Below are 22,879 nucleotides of genomic sequence, written 5' to 3' on the forward strand. Positions count from 1 at the left end.
AAGGGCCCATTCTTATCAAACAGTCAGATCTGCACAAGTTAGAGCTTATCTTGAACTTCTCTGTCACTCACGCACTGGGCCCTCGGTCAACTTGAAAGTGCACACCACCTTCCAAACGTCACTCCCAATCCATCTCGAACAAACGGGTCTCCCACTGCATCGTCCGCTACGACCAGTTCTCAGCGTCTTCTCTGTCTCCGCTGAACCCAAGCCAAGACCAATTTTATTGTCCCTCAACAAGAGAATCTCCCGCCAATTGAATGGCACACAATCCATGTCATCCCTTATCTTCAACAGTAACCCAGACAGGCTAAAAGCAGAACAAACTTGTAACCCAGGTGAATTAAATTGCAATGTTAGAAAGTTCTACCTGCGGAGGGATGAAAACAAGGTTTACCGCTTTTAAAAAAGAATTTGAAAAGAAAACGCTATACAAGGGAGTGGCGGGCTGGACACTGGATGGACAAGGAGAAAAACGCAACATCAATTAGAAGTTGAAGACATGAAATGTTAACAGTGGAATTAGTAGTGAGTATCTTTACCTTACTAAATTGAAACCCTCTGGGTGAAACCCCTTGAGGAGAGACAACAGCGATAAAAGATTTAATGAAGCTTAGGCTATAACGTGCAGCAGCTTTAACAAGACAATATTGGCAGAGACTAGTGTTCAAAATTCCTACCGCATAGTTGGGAACTAGGTCTGCGAAATTATATCAAGGCATTTGGTCAAGTTTTATACAAGTTTGTGAATTGACTTACTGTGGATGATCAACTATTTCATCCAATGAACCAAGGAGGAGAGCCACCCGGGTGAAGAACCAGCGCGGGAACAAAATGTGTAATGACGCAGAGGATTTAGTATGGTTAGATATACACCTTTATTTTCATTTGAAGAATCCGAATTTGATTTTCTGCAAGAACTGATTATTTTTGCAAAGACTTTTATAAGTTACTAAATGAGATTTACTTTGTTTAAGAGTTGCGATGTTGAAGATTTGGAGTTAAACTGTGTGTATATATATTTTTGAATTTTAATTTAAACTTGAAAATATACTGTCTGGAACTGAAGTTAACAATCATACTTGAGAAAAGGGGTTGTATTTGGTTTTCTAACTAATTAGGGATAAGTAAAAAGGGAGGTTTACTCTGAAAACTTTTAAATAGGGAGTAACATTAGATCTAAGTAGTTAGAGAAATTGGTGTAACAAAGATTATTCTAATGAATATCATTGATTCTAACTAAACAGGAGTTTGGCTTTTGTTGCTATCTAAGATTTGGAACCTAAACAGAATGTTGGAATTTTGAATGTTGGAAGTTCTTGCTCATGTAAATATTAAGTATGTAATGTTTTACTTATCAACATTTCCTTATTTCCAGAAGTGTGTGGTTTCTATTTCCTGCTTCCTTTGGATACCTGGGTTCTTCTGACGGCTTATTACCACCCAGTGAAATTGATTTTCTCTGAAGAGTTCATCGACTGGTCACACACCATAAGACTGGTCTACACAGGTGTTACAAACTGCTCTTACAGAGCTGCTACATGAAGTATCCACAGCATAACTGTAAAGATGTGAACCAGGGCATTACAGTTATATAAAGATTCTATCATATTATGATCACTTTTTCTAAAAAAGCATTGTAACTTCATTGCACAATACTTGATCAAAAATAACCTGCTATCATTAGATTTCCAACTTACTAAACTTGAAAACTTGCTAATACTGCTCATTCAGTCTGCCCACTCTTGATGCATATTGAAGCCTACCATACTTACTATATGCTCCTCTAATTCCTGGATATGCTGTAGCCTGTAGTATTCACTCTGCTTGGGAATCAACAAATAATTCTCACCAATATTTTCTACTGCTCATTGTTTCTCAGGTCATCGAAATTCTACTTGTTGATTTTCCGAGTTTTAATACTTTTTTCAGAAACTTCATCCCATTTTTTAATTGAAATTATCACTCTCACTTTTCCGTTTTGCCTATCTCAAATAGATATTAAGTATTTTGGAATTGACATTTCCCAATCTCTATCACTTTGTAACTATATAAATCATAGAGAACCATAAACACAAGAGCTTCTGTATACGTTGGAAATCTTGAGCAACACAGACAAGTTGCTGGGGCAACTCTGCAGGTCGATGGAAATGAATAATAGAACCCTTTTTACATTATATGTCAATGATTTGGATGATGGAATTGATGGCTTTGTTGAAAAGTTTGCAGACAATACAAAGATGTGTCGGAGGAAGTAGAGAGGCTACAGGACTTAGAATAAACAGTCGACGTTTCAGACTGAGACCTTTCAAATGGAGAAGGGAAAAGAAACCAAAATAAGAAGGTGGGGAGAGGGAAAGTACAAGTTGACAGGTGAAACCAGTTGAGGGGAAGATGGGTGGGTGTGAAATGTGGGGTTGAAGTAAGAAATAAGGAGGTGATAGGTGAAAAAGGTAAAGCTGTGAAGAAGGAGTCTGATAGGAGAGTACAGTGGACCTGGGAAGAAAGGGAAGGAAGAGGGGCACTAAAGGGGGTGATAGGCAGGGAAGGAAAAGAGGTGAGAGATGATTCCCTCCCTTTGGAGGCTACCCAGATGTAATGTAAGGTGTTGCTCCTCCAACCTGAATATGGCCCCATCCTGGCAGTAGAGGAGGCCGTAAACTGACATGTCAGAGTGGCAATGAAAGTTGGAAAATAGAAATAGGCCATGGATAATCTCGCCTCTTGTGGTGGACAGTGTTAAGGTGCTCAGCGAAGTGGTCCCAGAATCTAGAGGGGGCTGCAGTGACAGCACCAGACAGAGTAGGTGACCCTGGTAGAATCTCAGATGAACTGATGTCTCACCAGAATAGATTGCTTGGGGTCCTGAATCATGGTGAGGAGACAACTGTAAGGGCAGGTGTAACACTTCTGCTTGCAGGGAAAAGTGCCAGGAGGGAGATCGGTGGGGAGGGATGAATGGACAAGAATCGTGTAAAGAATGTGGAGAGTTGGGGGTTGGGGGTAACATGTGCTTAGTGGCAGGATCCCATTGTAGGTAGTGGAAGTTGGAGAGAATGAGGTGCTGGATACAGACGCTCATGGGTGATAGGTAAAATTGAAGCTATTCATATCTATTTTTCACTAATTCGCCTATCCTGTGTGCATTTAATTGCTTCTCTGCCATTATTCCTCTTCTGCATAACTTATTTTTTATTTTTGTAACTTATAGTTAATTTTACGTCTTGCATTCTACTGCTGCCAAAGCAACAAGTTTCATAACACTTATCAGTCTTTCTGATTCTCATTCCCCATTCCCCTCCTTTGCACCATCTTTCTCTCTAACTTTCAAAACCTCCCCTCATCTGAACACTAGCCCCTATGATTTAGTTTCTCTCTCAAACAACTATCTCATCGAGCTGTTATGCAAGTTGCGATTCAGGATACTAGCCCGTTCATAGGACCTGCTCTCATTTCTCCAATACCAAACTTAAAGCCACACATTAATGTCTGTCATTCTAATATACCTGTGCCAATATTGGCTCTGTTGTTCTGCTTTTTAATTTTGATCCCAGCAGCACCTTCAGCAGACGCATCTCCTTAGTCCATGACTCAAATGGTGTAGATGGGACATTGACATTCTCTGCCCACACCAAGTCAGTTTATTTATTTATTCAGATGTAGGGCAGAGTAGGGTAGGCCCTTCCGGACCTTCAAGCTATGCTTTAATCTCACAATTTAATCCTAGCCTAAATCACCATACAGTTTACACTGACCAATTAAACTATCAACCAGTACATGTACTGTAAGAGGAAACTGGAGCATCCGGTGGAAGAAACTCTCACAGTCACGGGGAAAATACAGAGATTCCCGACAGGCAGTGGCGGGAATTGAACCCTGGTCATCTGTACTGTAAAGCATTCTGCTAACCACTACGCTACCATGCTGCCCTTGGATACTAATCCATTAATTTAACCACCACACTGCACAAGTCTAGCAGCTTTCGAGTAATAGATACATGATTAATCTATGAGACAAAAGTAAATATTTAATTTATTTCCGCAATGTTAAATAATCTGTCGTAGACAGTAATCACAGTCAATGATCATGTTGATAAAATGATAAAAGAGTGCACAATTTGGTATTGATTACATCATTTCTTAAAATCATTACATATATTCAACCTTCATTTGCACATCAGAGGTAAATCATGCAGAAAGATTGTGCTTCTTTTTATCGTGGCAGAAGATGTCAACTAGCTTCAGATTTTTTATAGTAAACAAAAGTTCATAGAATTCTATAACCTTGTTATCATTCGTGTCCTTATTTTCCACAGCTTTGACGATATCTGGAATTATAACCCGTTTCTTCTCCACTCTGTGGAGAAAATACTGAACTAAGGATGATAAAATTAAATAATAGATCAACACGTTGGAACTTAACAATAACAAAGCAGGGCCCTGCCTAAACTATGGAATAAACTTTAAAATCTCATGGGCTTTGCCAACGCCTTGCAGCCTCCACAGACACCAACATATTTCCTGTTTTCTGGAGGCCACTGATCCATTACCAGAGTATGCATGTGGCTAGGACATTATGCTGCACGCATTAGTTCAGCGTCATTCCTTCAACCCTTTGTGGAGTTATGTTCCAGGCAAATGACCATCATCCATCAGTTCCAGGTAGGGTTGGGGCAGTGCCTAAAATGGCATGTTGTAATTTCTCTTTTCTCTTGTGCCATGGAGATTGGCATGGGCCACTGTCTTTACCCCAGTTAATACCAGTTCTCTTTAATATGTCTTACCATTTAAAGTGATATTACAAGAAAGATTTACAGTTCAAAGTTTAAATTTATGATCAACTTTCACACATGTCACCATATACTACCTTAAGATTCTTCATCTTGAGAGTATTTCATAGTAGATACAAAGAAATAAAATGGAATTAATGAAAAACTGCATACAAACAAAGATGGACAAACAATCAAAGTGTAAAAGAAGACAAACTGAAAATACAAAAAAAAGTAATAAGTAAATATTGAGAAACTTGAAAGAGAGTCCATAGATTGTGGAATCAGTTCAGAGTTCAGGTGAGTGAAGTTATCAATGCTGGTTCAACAGCTTGATGGTTGAAGGGTTCCTAAACCTGGTGATGTTTTTATAATGAAGAAATAGGTTTTCTTATATGCTTGGAATACTGCCTGATGAAAGCAAATGGTATTACATTAGAAGCCTGCTGTTCAGTTACTCTGAAATGCTGACGCATCTGCATCTCCGTCATCGTGATGTTTTCTGTATTTTCTTTCCACTCCCCAGGAGCCCAATTACCAAGCACCACTTCCATACACCAACACCCCTCGCTCCTGTGCTCCTTTTAAATACCCAGTTCATTAGTACGTTTATTATAAGGCCACATGACATCTAAAAAAGCAAATTGGAAGTGTGTTGGGGTATGAAATGTAAATAACACCCGAAAGTCTGGAAAATCCATCAGGACTGTAAGCACCAAAGTCTTAACTGTATCAGACTAGCAGAGTTGTACTGTATAGATTTTGGCAAAATTCCCAATTTTTTTTTCCGATCTAGTGTTAAGTAGAACACTTCAAAATTAAGTTATTTTTATGAATGAATAATTTTAATGTGTGATGGATAAGAGTAAAAGTCATTAAACTTTGTTTGGACAAGAGGATGAAAAGAAAACACATTTATACTGTACACAGATGAGAATGCATCAACTTAAACTGGGCAAGATGGGAGAGTTTTAAGTTTACTTTATAAATAGAACAGCACAGGCCCTTTGGACCATGATGTTCAGCTGATTCTTTAACCTACTCCAAGATCAGACCAGTGATTCAAAATCTTGAAGAAAACCTAATACTGTATACTGTCATCGGATTGGTATTTTATCTGAATAGACTCCTGAGAATTAGCTTTTATCCTCCTGTATCTGGAACATTAACATTCAAAGGCAACCATTTAAATGGCAATTTAGGCTGACAAATACAAATCATCGTAACATGTTTTCAGAAAAGACCTATTTATTCCTAATCTTCTTGAAAAATAAGTTTTGATTTCATCACTTACCGATGATCCAGATTCCAGGTGCTGAACTCAATTCTGTTTCCCCTGCTACTATATGGATTAATGCAATGAAAAAACTCACAGGATTGTTTGTCAAATGACCCCTGGAAATGAAAAGCAAATCACTTGATTTCAGTGTGACATTATGTTTAGCTTGAAGAGAGATTGACTGATGACCTTGCTTAAATGGCATGGTTTGTCACTTAGAGGTATTGCAGTTGAAAAAAAAAAATGCTAAAACTCTGCAATACTCCTCAAATTCCCTTTAATCAATGGTACAACAATGGTGTCTAGAGGGGGAACAAGAGATCTAAATATGGATTTAAAAAGATCTGCTCTGAGTTTGTGTTTGCATCCCATTCCAGAGAAGTGAGTGCAAAGTTCTGGCTGACCACCTATTGCAGCACTGACAAAATGCAGTGCCAATGGACGTGGTGCTTTTCAGATTCGACCAGAGGCATCCCAGTGGACATGAAAGATCCCAAACCTTACTCCAAGAGAGAAAAATAAATTCTTACCAACATTTAAGGCAATATTTATCCCAAAAAGCAAAATATTTGATTGTTATGACAGTGATTATGCCTCACAGATAGTATATTCTGTATGCCCATCGACCAGGGAATCCTTGGTCTATGACTGGAGAAGGAGCAGTCAGGATGGTACTGCAAACCTCAAGGCCACACATCAGGAGCTCACTGAGGTTCTGTATAATCAGTGAATGAGTAACGTCACAAACTAGCCACCCACCCAACCACAACCTCTCCCATGACTGCTGAGGAGTCTGTGCTTCCATGTTAGCCTCCTTAGTTTCCTCCAATCCCCTGACTCTGACTAACCGGAGGATGTCACGGGCTAGGCAGTATTTACTATAATCCATTCCTTTTGTCTTTAGAGATGCCACAGAAATACACGTCCTTCCTTTTTACTTTTATACCACTTTTGGTTACAATGTCAGTTTTATTATCAGAGGTTTGTGACTCTGAAGCCGAATGTTTTTGGAACAGCTCAGAAGGGCACTCATTTGTTATCACCTTCTCAAGGGTAACAAGGTATGTGCTTTAAGATCAGCTTTATCAGTAATTACTGTAAAAGAAAATTAATAATCAACAATTACCTGGCACTTAAAATATCCGTCAGAATCACAAAGCGGACTTCCTTCATTTGCATTTGCTTTCCTGTCAAAGTACCATTCATTGAAACGCTTATCTTTAAGGTGTCTCTCGATTCTTTTCACAAAAGTATCATACATTTTCCCCTTGTCTCCAGCAAGTTCTTTCGAATGGCTCTTAACCTGTAAAAGAAAATTATGCATTTACAATAATCAAGTTTCTTCTTAAACTGAATCCTGAACATAAATACGCTGGAGCTGTAAAACAACTGAATTCAAGTTCAAGTTTATTGTCATTCATGTGTACACATATGTGCAGCTAAATGAAGCAAGGTTCCCCTGGGGCTAAGGTGCAGAACACAGTACATATATCACAGTACATAAAATAATATTAACACAATAATATTAACAGATTATAAAAATAATACTCTGTGGATATAAAAGTTGACATAAAATGCATATAATACATTTAGTTCAATAGCCAGAAGTAAAAAGCTACTGGTGCTGTCATAAGTAATGTGTACTGTGTGGAAGCAGGGTGTTCAGAAGTCTCACAGCCTGGGGAAAGAAGCTGTTAACCAGCCTAATATTCCTTGTTATTATATCTTGTCCTTCCGCCTGAGAGCAGGCCAAAGAGATTGTGAGATGGGTCTCTGATAATGCTGAGGGCTCAGTGAATGCAATACTTATGGTAAATGTGCTGGATCAGTGGTGGGGGGAGGGAGGAAGACCCCAGTGATTCTCTCAGCAGTCCTCACAGTCTGTTCAGGTATGATGAGGTTGGTCAGATGCTGTGTAATTCCCAGACCAGACTGTGATACGGCTGGTCAGAGCACTCTCAGATGGTGCTCCAGTAGAATGGGGGAATACAGTTTGCCCATAAAAGACTAACTAACTGTGAATGAGAATATATTCAAGGAATTGATTGCATAGGTCCAACACTGACAACCATGCTTTCAGATTCATGATTGTTGAAGGCTCCTATGCAGTTAACTGCTTCAGCAACCCATATAGCAAGAGGATCAAATATTTCTTCCCTCATCTCTTCTTTAAAATCTAACTCGGAGACCAAGCTTTTGATCATCTGCATTTATATTTCTTTTTTGAGCAGGAAGGGGGATGGTTTTGATGTTCTTTTCTGAACCATTTCCATGTTTTTTCTTTGTTTTGTGGCAATCTAGAGAAGACCAATCTCAGAGTTGTTTACTGCATGCATGCTTTGATAATAAATGAACCTTTCAACCTTTTAAAATTTCTGGCACTGTCCTGTGTTTTGATTTGTGCTTCTCCTGTGAAGTGACTGGGATATTTCAGAAGCTATATAAATGCAATTTGTTACAACAGAAGCCAGTTCCACAGAAGAATAGAAAGGGCATGGGAGAAATTGTGAAGTCTGAATTTTAAAACACACACACACACACACATCAGTCTTAATTGAAAGTGACAATTATTTTGAATTCCATGCCAAACCTTTGACTGAGTTTCTGTTTATATATTGAGTTCCTTAATTCCAAACCCAAGGGATAAGAAAGCAGGAATTTGGTCTGGTCAAGGGAGAAGCTGGCTAACCTGGATGTTTTTCATTTTTCTTTATTTATAGTGGTATGAACATTAGCAAAGACTCAGGAAGCTTCAAGGAAATGATCAAAATAATAATAATACTGGAGCTTCTCTAAAGTACCTGCAATTATAAAGTTTTTTCATAGCCTCAGGTTATTCCAATATGATCAAAAACCAAGAAAGAAATATGAAGTACAGCCAATAACTGAAAAAGCAGGATGTCTGGACTGGAGCTGAATGTCGAGCCAATGCTGTTTGCTCTTCCACAACATTTACTCCACTTTCTGCTGCGCTGAGACTGGTGAGCCTGCTCCGGCTGCTCCAAGCTTTGTGTCTGCGAGCTTTGCAGCAACTGACCCCACCGTTTCATGAACTGAGACTGAGGTGGCTCCGGGCTCTGAGGTCTATGCACTCAGTTCAATTCTGAATGCACTTATTGTTTGTATGATTTGTGTTTCTCTCTCTACCTGCACCTTGGCTGATGGTCTTTTTTTTAATCAATTGGGTTCTTTTAGGTTTCTTACTTTGTGGCTGCTTGTAAGCAGACAAATCTCAAGGTTGTATAATTTATACATTATTTGATAATAAATGTACTTTGAAACATGGGGAAGCATGGCAACCAATTTGCAGAAAATTAGCTTCCAAAAACAATAATGTGAAGATAGAATGTGAATAATAGTTCCACTTCTTAATGGTTTTATTTGGAAGTTAAATATTAGCCAGTGTACTATAATGAGTTCCATACTCTGGTTCAAAGATATAATAGTCCAAATTTTACAGGTGTAGAGTCTAACACATGGTGCTCAATACAGCTGGAGCAGACAACTCTACTGTTTGCTCAAACATGCATTCATTTTCAAAGTAAATGAACCACACTAAGGGACATGAAATACATTTACCTACTCCAGTGTTGCCTTCTATATATTTGATTGTAGCAATCTAAATAACAACTTTTGATTTTGAAAACATAAGGGAAGGAAGCATTAGGGATCAAATTTTACTTTGGCAAACTCTTGCAATTCCATACCTCTCTCAGATAATTTCTCATTCGATGGGCACAGTTGTATCTCATGTATTGTGATTTAGTTTTGAATCGTGATTCCACACCTACAGAACAGCAAATCCTATCATTATTGTTATGATTTGTGCCAACAATCGCAAAGTACAGTTACTCTATTAATCTACTAAGCCCAAGACATTAGTGATAGACAAAGATTTTCAAGAAAATCTGATCTACCATTGCATAACATCAAAAGAGTTAATAGTGTACTTGGGTATTAAAAGAGATCTCAGTACCTCAGTACACTATTAACTTTTCTGAGATGTTATGCAGTGGTATAATAAAATTTCCAGTGAACCTGATATGTTAAAAGTGAATGTGAGAAGTGGAGTCTCAGTGTGTTTAAAGGAAGCAACACTAAATAGGGCCCCATTGAGTTTCGAGGGAACACAGGAACAGGACTCCAGTCGATGTAAAGGGAGTGCAAGAAACAGCTGCCAGTGAGCCAGAAACCAAACCATTAGGATTCCTGATCTTTCTTAAAGGAATTATTGTCATTTTCTGTATTTGTCATTGAAGCATAAAGCTAAACAACAAAGGTATTGACTACTATGAAAGTACATGAAAGTATGAATTCTGTATTAAATCTGATACAGCTGTGTCTCCAGTACTGTTGAGCCCATTACAGAAAAAAAAATTAATGTCAGAGTTGGTGGGTTTCTTTTTTACATGCAATTTGTTAACTGAGTTTTTTGATAAAGGTGGGACTTAATTGGATTATACAGTTTACTGTTGATGGTAATGTTTTTTTACAAATAGCATTAAAAAGAAGCTGAACAGGGGAAGGTGAATTAGTGATCCCAGTTATAAAGTTACTCTATATAGATGTGTGTGGACTGAAGGTAGGAGCATAACACAATCAGAAAATTTGTTAAACTTCATGATGTAGGCTAATTACAAACACTGCTGATCTGGAGGATTGCTGAAACCACTGCAAAGGTCAAAGTCTTCAGAAGATTATGGAGTAAAGGGAAGGAAAGGATGTGGTGCAAATTATGCATGGTCTATGAGAGTAAGTTACTTAGTCCAGATGAACATGATTTCAAGATATAACACACAGTTCACCTTCAAACCAATTTGCATCTTCGTCACGATTTTCAGCCGAAGTATTTTCACCAGCTAATATAATATAATCCCGTAGAAATTTCCGTCTCTTGGCTGAACTCTCGCCAAAAAGCTCTTGGTTTGCAATCCGAGTTAGTTTTTCACTATCTTTACTATTCAATGAATTGCAAACAATATCCAAAGAGACAAGAAATGCTGTAAATTAAATGGAGATACAAGTGTTAAACATGTCTGAATTGAAGTAGTAATAAGCATTATAAATAACGGCCAAGCATTATTACTCATTAAATCTACAAATCTGCCCAATACCAACTCAATGCATTCCCTGTAGGTTGCCCCAATTGACCTTCCTCCAGTGCTGCCCTCCCCCATTCAAACTTCCCCAGTACTGTTCAGAAAGACCTCACCCTTCAAATACCAAAGTCACAGGACTCTGGAAAAGCTCACCCGCCCCAATGTCAACTACAGTTCTTGTTCGGACAGCTGAGGCTTTTCCCGATCCACCCTCAGGATGCCTTGGAATGTTTAATTGAGGTCTTTTTCACAAAAGGTAATGGGAGAGGAACAGTTCTACATTAACATCCCAGCCACATCAACCTTGATCATGAATGAATGCTTTGGAAGAAAATGCCTTTTAAGATGCTCTGTAATTTGGTTAGAGTCAGAGAAAAGTACAGCTGAGAAACAGGCCCTTTGGCCCACCTAGTCTGTGTCAAACCATTTAAACTGCCTACTCCCATTTATCTGCACCAGAATCATAATCCTCCATACACCTACCATCCATGTACCTATCCAAACATCCCTCCCTCAATAATTTCAAAAGAAGCTGGAACAAACTGCAAAGCATCCTTCATATTGTTTACACTGTGTCTTGATACATAAAACTACACGTGGAATCATGCTGTTCCAATACTCAATGACATTCTATGTCTGAATTAACAAATAAGAACAGATGTTGGTCTGACCAACCAACTGGATGTAACAGAGATCTCCCAGAAGGTAGATGCAAAGAATACTTAAAGGTAAAAGATACCTCGAAGTTAATTTGTAGGCAGTGCAATTCAATCATAAATCTAAATAAATAAAACTATATAGGTATGAAACATAGAACACAGAAACATAGAAAACCTACAGCACAACACAGGCCCTTCAGCCCACAAAGCTTTGCTGAACGGTTCCTTACCTTAGAACTACCTAGACTTACCCATAGCCCTCTATTTTTCTAAGCTCCATGTACCTATCCAGGAGTCTCTTAAGAGACCCTATCATTTCTGCCTCCACCACCATCATCGACAGCCCATTCCACTCACTCAGCACTCTGTGTAAAAAAAAATTACCCCTGACATCTCCTCTGTACCTACTTCCAAGCACCTTAAAACTTTGCCCTCTTGTGCTAGCCATTTCAGCCCTGGGAAAAAGCCTCTGACTATCTACATGATCAATGTCTCATCATCTTATACACCTCCATCAGGTCACCTCTCATCCTCCTTCACTCCAAGGAGAAAAGGCTGAGTTCACTTAACCTGTTCTCATAAGGCATGCTCCCCAATCCAGGCAAAATCCTTGTGTCTCCTCTGCACCCTTTCTATGGTTTCCACATCCTTCCTGTAGTGAGGCAACCAGAATTGAGCACAGTACTCCAAGTGGGGTCTGACCAGGGTCCTTTATAACTGCAAACAGGAACAGTGCCTAGCATACAATGCAAAAGTACATAATTATCAAAACATAGTTCCTTTGCAGCATAAATACAACAGGAAAAATGATTGACAGCTGAAATTAAATCAAAAGAAGAGTTTTTATATAGTAACTATTAGTAGAAGTTGGATACAAGACTGGAGGAAGATAAAATCTAGCAGTAAACCGAGCAATCTGAATTGTATCTGAAAAAACTCAGAAAATTAACATAGTATCTATGGATGTGTTAAACAGGAAGGGGCAGAAAAGGCAAGTGGAGCTTTATTTTACTCGATAGGAGAATTTGTATCAGGGAACAAGGAAATGATAGAGAAATTAAACAAGTACTTGCATGTGTTTTCATGGAAGATATACCAGAAATAGGAGACTAATGAGAAAAAAAGGAGATTAATTAAAGTATGTCTAGAAAAGTTTGTGAGCTTACTCCCTGGATCTTCACAATCTATATCAAACATTTGGCTGAGGTGACCAGAGGTCGTATTTCCAACTTTGTTAGTGATACAAAACCCTGAAGGATTGTGAATATTGAGGAGGATGTAAAGGGACTTCCACAAGAAATAGACAGGTTAGATGAGTGCATAGGAACATGGTTGATGGCTACAGTGTGGAAAATTTAGCGTCCACTATTTTGACAAACAAAACGTAAAAGCACTGGGTTTGTTGAACGGTGAAAACTGGAGTTGTGTTGAGACAGTGTAGCTAAAGCAAGATGGTGATCACCTCTGAGACACAAGAAACTGCAGGCGCTGGAGTCTAGAGCAGCTGAAGGAACTCAGCAGACCAGGCAGAATCTGCGGTGGGACGTGGGCAGTTGACATATGGGTCAACACCATTCCCCTGGACTCCAAATAGATCCAGATGAGAACTCTCAATGTGAAATATAGACAGCCCACTTCCCTCCATAGATGCTCCTTACACGCTGAGTATCCCCAGCACTTTGTGTGTTGTGCAGATCACCTTTTTTTGGATTAAGAAGGGAAGACGTGTTTGCTCTGGACTATTAAATTCAACTTCTTCCCTGTACACTAATGATTGCCATTGCCACTCCACCACATCTAAACCCAAATCCCTGGAATGGTTCCCTCTAAATATAAACCCACTCCCCTGCCATGCCATCCACTAACCTTCTACCAAAATAGCCAACCCTGTTCATCGCCAGGAACCCTCATTTACCTTCTTTCCACTCTTGCCCTTCCTCCAGAATGATGAGCTCGCAGTTATCCTTCAAGGTTAAGAAATAGTCTGCATCAATTTCTGTCCCATCTTCATTTAGGCACACACGACATTTGTTTTGTGGCAGCTAGTCAAAATAATAACCAGTAGTTATCAAATATAATAAACAATGTTGTCATTTCAATTAACTAATTTTTTAGACATTCATTTGTGACTTGGGTCCACTGCCTGTGGTCTCCTATGTGCAGACTTTATCATGTCTAAATGTGGAGACTCTATCTTTTTGGTCCTGCACGCCCTGGTTCGTAATCACTGGGCTACCTCAACTAAGGCTCCAGAGAGAGCCATGAATAGTCAAAGAGTTCCACTAGTAAAACTGAGGAATATCTGTACCCAAAACTTTCCTGAATCTAAGTGTACCTGACTCACCTGACTTACAAGTAGGGAGGTTCATTAAAATTCATTTAAAGATAAAGAAGAAAATATCTAAAACACTTAATAATTTTTTTTAAATATTCAATAAAACCAGAATAAAAATTGGAACTAAATTTCTCCCTTTGTACTCCACAATTCTTCCCATTGAAATCAGCATGATCACAGATTCTGGGCCCAGTTTAACTAAATATCAGGGTAATTCTGGATGGATGTGCTCTACATTAGTGCAGGTCACAGAGTTGATTCAGTTAGTACCATTATTTTGCTATTTGGCGTACAAATCCAGGATCGCATAGATATATCAGTACATAGCTGGTGGGGGGAGGGGGGAGAGAATCTACAAAAATGGAAAAAAAAACAGCATGGTTATTTTTTGAGGAAATACACCAGAGCAAAACTTAACATTTTGTATTTGAATTACTGAGAATTGGTGAAAAGTGTCAGTGCAATTCACTATTCAATGGGTACGACTTCGGAGCCAAACTGGCAAAACTAAAGATAAGGACTTAGGTACACAGAAGAAATATGTTTCAGAACTACTTCAATGACACTCAACATCGGATGTATCTATTGAAGTGTGATGTCACAGTGTGCTGATTAGAAGAGGGCACAGCTTATCTGTCATGATACACTGTTAACAATTTGAAAACATTTATGTTCAAATCAACATATAATGTATTCATTGAAGATGAAAGTGTTACATCTGACAGAATCAAAATCAGATTTAATATCACTGGCATATGTCATGAAATTTGTTTTTTGGCAGTAATATATTGTAATACATAACAATAAAAATGATAAATTATAATTAGAATATATTAAAAAAAGGTTAAATTAAATAAGTAATGCAAATAGAGAGAACAAAATACTGAGGTAGTGTTCATGGATTCATTGTCCATTCAGAAATCTGATGGCAGAGAAGAAGAAGTCATTTCTGAAATATTGAGCTTGTGTCTTCAGGCTCCTGTACGCCTTCCTTGATGGTAGCAATGACAGGAGGACATGTCCTGGGTGATGGGAGTCCTTAATGATGGACGCCCACCTATTCAGGCATTGTCTTTCTCAGGTATCCTGGATGATGGGGAGACTGGTGCCCATGATGGAGCGGACTGAGTTTACCACTTTCTGCAGCTTTTGCTGATAACTGTAGAGTCCCTCCCACCCCCCACCCCCATACCAAATGACGATGCAACCAGTTAGAGTGTCCTCTCTGGTACACCTGTAAGAATTTGATACAGAATTAGAAAATTATATGCCTTTGGTGACATACTAATGCTCCTCAAACACTAAATGAAATACATCAATAGGTTGGGCGCAGGTCCAATAGATCCTCAGAGATGCTGACACCCAAGAAATTGAAACTGTGTACCCTTCCCACTTCTCATCCCTCAATGAGGACTGGTCTGTGTTCCTTTGAATTACCCTCCCTGAAATCAGCAGATCAATTCCTTGGTCTAACTGGTGTTGAGTGCAGGGTTGTTGCTGCAATGCCACACAACCAGCTGATCTATCTCGTCACCATCTGAAATTCGGCCAACAGTAATTGTGTTGTCGGCAAATTAACAGATGCGGTTTGAGCTGTACATAGCCACGCAATCGTGGGTTTAGGGAGAGTAGAGCAGTTGGCTAAGCACACAGCCTTGAGGTGCGAGTGTTGATCATCAGCGAGAAGGAGATCCTGTTGCCAATCCACACTGACTGTGGTCTCATGGTGAGGAAAACATGGATCCGATTATAGTGCCCAGGGTTTGGAGCTTGTTGATCAGACTGAGGGTATGATTGTGTTGAATATTGAGCTGTAGTCAATAAACAGCAGCCTGATGAAAGTATTGTTATTCTCCGGGTGTTCTGGGGCCAAGTGAGGAGCCAGTGAGATTGCATCTAATGCAGACCAATTATGGTGATAAGCAAATTGCAGCTGGTCGAGATCCTTGCTGTCTCCATTTTTCATTTTTGTCAGCAGCTTTGTAAATGATTTATAGTGGTTTCTGTAAACATTGATTTTCTCCTTTATGCTGAATGGAGCTGGTCTGTGAGGCAAGTGGAACAGTTTACATGCAATGTCCCCTCCAGGACCAAGGTCACTCCAATTTCAGTCCTGGAGTTACAGCATAAAGGTGCCACATGTTTGCAGGCCAAGCTCCAAGTTGTTGTCCAAGTTATGATCTGGTCACAACTGAGCTGAATCTTTGCAGCCAACCAAAGCAGGTTTGCCCGGCTCAGATGGACATGCCACAATTCTGGCCTCTGTCCTGGTAAGGGATTATCAAGAAGAACAGTGTAAACATCTGAAGGGTTTTCCATCGTACTGCAAATCTGAGTCCCCTTGTCCAGAGAATGCAGAAGCCCAGTGTAAACATAGGAAGGAACACAGAACCTCCTTCTCCACCTGTGACAGTCTGTGGGTCTGACATTGGTCTTAACACCATTCTCAAGACCCAGTAATCTGGAGTGAATGCATGTCATCCTAGATCCTAAAGAAGAAGAAATGGAGGAAGAAAAATCTGCCTTCACATAGTGGTTTTATGATCATTAATGATCCAAATGTGTTTTATATTCAGTAAGGTAGCTTAGAAGAGCAGACACTGTGGTTATGTGGGAATTACAACAGCCATTCTACAGATTGCAAACTCTGACAAACAGCAACGTGATCATTTCTTCTCAATAACAGCCAAACGACAAATTTCTCCCCGTTTATTCACGAATCATTTCACAAGATGTCAAACTTGTGAAATATTCTTGACTTGTAGCTGAATCAAAAAGATCACACCTCAGTGACCAAAGTCTCGACTATGGCTTTATGTTCAAATTTCTGGAAAGGATTTTGAACCCCAAGCCATACCGAGGATTTGATCAGTATTGCTTATTATTTTTATAAAAATGTTTTGAAATGGCGGCCAGTTCCTCAATTTGCAGATTACACAATCTGTAAACTTCCAGGCTTAGAAGAATCATAAGCTTCTCGATGCTGCCCGACCATTTCAGATGATTATGCCCAATCTATGCTGACCCCAACTCCTCTTCTGTGTCAGTTCCCCGCAGCCCTGACTGTTTTGTGTCAAATATTTAAATTCTATCTATTTTGGTTCCAATATGTCACTATCTGTGCATGCGAGTGAGAAAAAAAGTCAGAAGTACAGTATGAGAGAAGATGTGACAGGATTCCGGAGAAATAATGAAACAGGCATTGGGACTGATTGCAACTGGCCTGGACCTGATGGGCTGAATGGTTTTTTGTGTTATAATGCGCAAGATCCTGCTCATTCTGGGGAAGATGGGAAAAGGTAGTATGGTAACCACATTATCCTCAGCTTCACATCGGTGTTTACTATTTTGATGAGCTGCATTAGCAAAGCATGAGCGGTAAACACCAACTGCTGGCGTGTTCGTATTCAAGACTGGAGCAACAAGGGGCTGCAGATGCGTGGAATCCGAGCTAAACTGTCAGAAACACTTAGTGAGGCAAACAGCGACTGGGGGATGGGGTGGTCTCATTACCATCTATAGGTTCGGATAGATTGTAACACTGGTGGAAACGATGGTCTAATCATGATGCCCAATTTGCGGAAACCAAAGGATGTTTCAAACTGAGTGGCAAGTGACACTTTATTCTCGCCTGATCTGGGACCCGACTCCCGATTCAAAAGAAAAGGGTGTCATGCTTTTGGACTTTGTTCCAGTTCAACTTTAAACGAACCTAAAACCAATATATAAGCCAATAAACCGTGCTACCAAGTACGGAAGATATCGTTCTTTAGTGACAATGAAAGCTTGTAAAGTAAGCCAACTCAAGAAGGTGAAATTCAACATTAGGGAAATGAACGACATTTCCGGGTTGCTTGCTCACAGCCGATCCCGCTTCAGTTATTCAGGTTCTTTTGTTTTCGATCTATTAAAAATTTACCTGCAATTTCTTACATCCTTTTTCTAACAGCTCGTCCAAGTTGCGGGCCACGATACCGTACTTTGTGTCCTTGTTCAAGCTCTTCACTTTAAATGACTTGGATGGGTTGGCGCTCATGGTTGTTACAGCTTGCGCACGCGCGTTCCCTGCGAAGACTCCCGGCCGGGGAACGCGGAGGAGGCAGGTTCAGCCGCACAAAGGATGGAGGCGATTGAAAATCCTCCGCCGTCCAGGAGCGCTCGGTGTGAGTTAACCTCTCAGGTCAATGAGCTGACGTTATACAAGATCACTGCGTGCGGACAAGTTCCTCTTCCTTTCTTCCATTTATTTGGGACTTGGCCTTTACAAAATCACACTCATGTTGAATACACAAAGGAGAAAATCTGCAGCTGCCGGAATTCCGAGCAACACATACAAAATGCCGGAGTAACACGGCAGGGCCAGGCAGCACCTACGGAAGAACGTACAGTCGACTGCCAGAGGCTTTCGGCCCGAAATGTCGACTGTACCTTTTCCCATAAATGCTGCCCGGCCTGCTAAGTTTTTTTTCCAGCATTTTGTGTGTTATGTTGAGTACAGATGGTTAGCGGGTTGGTTGCTAAATATACTAGCTAGTTGAGCGTTTCCGCAGCTGTCTGCGGACTTCAGGAAGGATCAGACGAAGGAACACATACCAGTCCTTATAGAGGGATCGGAAGTAGAGTGAGCGAGTTCCCGCGTGTCACTATCTCTGGGGACCGAACCTGGTCCCAACATATTGATGCAGCTATAAAGAAGGCAAGACAGCCACTATGTTTCATCAGGAGTCTGGTGAGATTTAAAACACTGGAAAATTTCTACAGATATACCTTAGAGAGCGTTCTGACAGGCTCCGTCTGGTATGGGGAGGGGCCGACTGCATAGCATCGAAGTAAACTGCAGAGAGTTGTCATATTAGTCAGCACCATCATGGGTACTAGCCTCCGTAGTAACCAAGACATCTGCAAGGACCGCTGCCTAGAAAAGGCGGTGTTCATCATTAAGGACCCCCGCCACCCAGGGCATGCCCTCTTCTCATTGTTACCATCAGGTGGGAGGTCCAGGAACTTGAAGGCATACACTCAGAAATTCAGTAACAGCTTCCTCCCCTCTGCCGCCTGATTTCTGAATGGACATTGAACCCAGGAACAATACTTCACTATTTTTCATTTCAGCTTTTGCACTACTTAATTAATTTAATTATTTAATATACATATATAATTATAGTAATTTTCAACTTTTACACAGTATTATTAAATTTATATTAGTTAAAAATCCAGCTCCTTGAAGGCTGTGTTAGAGATCAGGAGCAGCAGCTGGATGACCTTCGGCTTGTACAGGAGAGTGAGGCGATTATCGATCAGAGTTTCAGGGAAAGTAGTCACCTTTAAGTTGCAGGAGGTGAGTGGCTGGGTGACTGTCAGGAGAAATGGAAACGTGAATACCCAGTAAGCGGAGAGCGCCCCTGCGGCTATCCCCTCAGTAATAAGTTCAGGGTACTGTTGTGGGGTGTGAGCTCCCAGGGGAATGCCGTTGAGGCTGAGTCCCGAGTGCAGAAGGGAAACGGGGAGCAGAGGGGAGCGGTAGTGATCGGGGACTCAATGGTCAGCCGAACAGACAGGAGATTCTGTGGATGTGAACGGGACACCCAAATGGTACGTTGCCTCCCAGGAGCCAGGGTCAGGGACGCCTTGGATCACGTCCACACCATTTTGGAGGGGCAGAGAAAGCAGCCAGAAGTCTTGGTGCATATTGATACCAATGACATAGGAAGGAAAATCAAAGAGGTCCTGAAGAGAGTATCTAGTGAGAGCTAGGCAGAAAGCTGAGAAGCGGGACCTCCAGAGTAGCAATTTCTGAATTGCTACCTGTGCCACGTGCCAGTGAAGGTAAAAACGGGATGATTTGGCAGATAAATCCGTGGCTGAGAAGCTGGTGCAGGGAGCAGGGTTTCATTGGGATCTCCTCTGGGGAGACATGAACTGTACAAACGTGAAGGGTGCACCTGAATACAAGGGGGTCAATATTCTCGCAGACAGGTTTGTTAGAGCTGTTGTGGATGGTTTAGACTAATTTGGCAGGGAGGTGGGATCCGAAGTGAAGGCACAGGACAGGAGGGATGGTTAGAAAAAAAAGCAAGATAGCGTGCAGTCAGACTATCAAAAAGGGCAGGCAGATGTTAGGACAAAATTGCAGTCAGTGTATTCAGGATGCAGAATCAAAAATGGTAGCAAATACAGTACTCCAAATGTTATATCTCAGTGCACAGAGCATAAGAAATAAGATCAATGATCTTGTTGCACTATTACAGATTGTCAGGTATGATGTTGTGACCATCACTAAGTTATGGCTGAAGGATGGTTGTAGCTGGAAAATGAATGTCCAAGGTTACACGTTGTATTAGAGGGATAGGAAGGTCACATGGGAGGCTGTGTGGCTCTGCTGTTAAAGAATGGTATCAAATCAGTAGGAAGGTGTAGCATAGGATTGGAAGGTGTTGAATCCTTGTGGGTTGAATTAAGAAACTGCAAGGGTAATACGACCTTGATTATAATGGGAAATAGAAAAAGCTGTGTCAAAAGGGCAATGTTATGATAGTCCTGGGAACGAAGAAGGATGAGAGGTGACCTGATAGAGGTGTATAAGATGATGAGAGGCATTGATTGTGTGGATAGTCAGAGGCTTTTTCCCAGGGACTACATAGATTTAAGGTGCTGGGGAGCAGGTACAGAGGAGATGTCAGGGGTAAGTTTTTACTCAGAGAGTGGTGAGTGCATGGAATGGGCTGCCGACGATGATGGTGGAAGCGGATACGATAGGGTCTTTTAAGAGACTTTTGGATAGGTACATGGAGATTAGAAAAATAGAGGGCTAGAGGTAAGCCTAGTAATTTCTGAGGTAGGGACATGTTCAGCACAACCTTATGGGCTGAAGGGCCTGCATTGTGCTGTAGGTTTTCTATGTTTCTAATTGCAATGTTAGCATCCATTTCAAGAGGTCTAGAATACAAGAGCAGGGATGTGATGCTGAGGCTTTATAAGGCACTGGTGAGGCCTCACTTTGAGTGTTGTGAATAATTTTGAGCTCCTCGTCCAAGAAAAGGTGTGCTGGCATTGGAGAGGTTTCAGAGGAGGTTCACGAGGATGATTCCAAGAATGAAGGGGTTAACAGACAAGGAACGTTTGATGGCCCTTGGCTTGTACTCCCTTGAATTTAGAAGGATTGGGGGGGGGGGGAGGTATCTCATTGATTGTTAAAAGGCCTAGACAGAGTAGATGTGGAAGGGATATTTCTCATGGCTGAAGCATCCTAGAGAAGACAAGTTTTCTAAAGGCAGGATGTCACAACCATGATCATCAAGATCTTCAGAAGCCAATTGAAGATTATGAAATAATGGGAAGAAAAGTATGAGGGCAAATTATATAGGGTCTATTAGAAGAGGTTACTTAGTCCAGATGAACATGATTTCAAGATATAACACACAGGTCATCTTTAAACCACTTTAGATCATTCTCACAATGTTCAGCTGAAATGTTCTCACCAGCTTCTTTAATAAAATTCAGTAGCAATTTTCATCTCTTGTATGATTTCTCATCAGGAAACATTTTGTTTGCAACCTTAGTTAATTCTTCACTCCTTTCAGACAATGCATTCAAAATGTCAATTCAAGAGTTAAGAAGTGCTGTAAATTGAGTGGAGATACAAGTGGTAAACATGTCTGAATTAAAGAAATAACAAGCATTATAAATAACAGCTGAGCACTGTTACTCAACAAATCTACAAATTTGTTTGCACAGCTCTTGTTTTTCTGAGTAAATGATTGAAGATCAATGGAATCCGGCATAAACAGTTGTCAACAAAAGCTTTGTCTTATGGTGTGACTTTTATGTCAGGTGACCATGTGCTCTCTTTTCTCCCCCTCCGCAATGTTGCTTCTGGGCAAGAACTCGGACTTTGTTCTGGGATGTTTGCTGCCGGTCACTCCTGGGAGAATATGCTCTTAAACCCATATCACCAAGCTGAAAGATGTGCAGCTAAGTAGGAAACTTACTTAAATAGGAGTGCACTCCATATTCAACATCGTCCTGGCAGCTCTGGTGATCTCAGTTCCAACACCCATGACCCCTAAATTATGCACCCCAACATGATACAGTTTTCATTTCCATATCCTCAATATCAATGTCAGTGCTTCTCTACCCAATCTGCCCCAGATGAATAATATCAACTTCCCCAATAATTCCTTCCCTTATGATGTCCTCAGTTAAAGCACCTTAAATGCCATCCCGTCAACCCTTCCTATTAGTAACTCAAACTGCTCCCTCATTGCTGCCTCCCATTAACTCTCCCTCATTGTTGTCCAATTTGTCCTTCCATCATTACTCTTCCCAATCAACTTCTTCCATTACTGCTCCAAAATGAACATACCCAATACTAACTCAATCCATTCCCTCTAGGTTTCTTCAATTGACTCCCCTGCAATGCTGCCCTCCCCCCATTCAAACTTCCCCACTGCTGTTCCAAAATGACCCCACCCTCCACAACATTGCCCACAATCCCTCCTCCTTCAATGTCCATGACTAGCCCCTACCCTCCAATGATCAGAGTCAAAGACTCCTTAGAAACTCAGCACATCCTTGAATTTAGACTCCTCCATGCCAACTATAATTCTTGTTTGGGCAGAAGAACCTTTCCCAATCCAGCCTCTGGATGCTTTGGAACCTTTAACTGAGGACTTCTTCATGAATGAGCTAATGGGAGAGAAACAGTTCTACATCAACATCCCAGCTCTACCACCCTTGATC

The 22,879-nt window shown here is 40.6% G+C and overlaps 1 protein-coding gene across 1 annotated transcript; it reads right to left on the minus strand.

Moving 5' to 3' along the window:
* Positions 1-4,009: 4,009 nt before the first annotated feature.
* Positions 4,010-18,700, minus strand: dffb (DNA fragmentation factor, beta polypeptide (caspase-activated DNase)). Its single transcript, XM_059951754.1, has 7 exons — positions 18,060-18,700; positions 13,721-13,847; positions 10,853-11,047; positions 9,755-9,834; positions 7,174-7,350; positions 6,063-6,163; positions 4,010-4,356 (listed from the first exon to the last, which is right to left on the minus strand). The coding sequence occupies exons 1-7, from the start codon at positions 18,174-18,176 to the stop codon at positions 4,188-4,190; spliced, it is 966 nt and encodes a 321-aa protein (XP_059807737.1). The 5' UTR covers positions 18,177-18,700; the 3' UTR covers positions 4,010-4,187.
* Positions 18,701-22,879: the final 4,179 nt, after the last annotated feature.

The sequence above is a fragment of the Hypanus sabinus genome, chromosome 27 (assembly GCF_030144855.1).
Source record: "Hypanus sabinus isolate sHypSab1 chromosome 27, sHypSab1.hap1, whole genome shotgun sequence".
Classification (NCBI taxonomy): domain Eukaryota; kingdom Metazoa; phylum Chordata; class Chondrichthyes; order Myliobatiformes; family Dasyatidae; genus Hypanus; species Hypanus sabinus.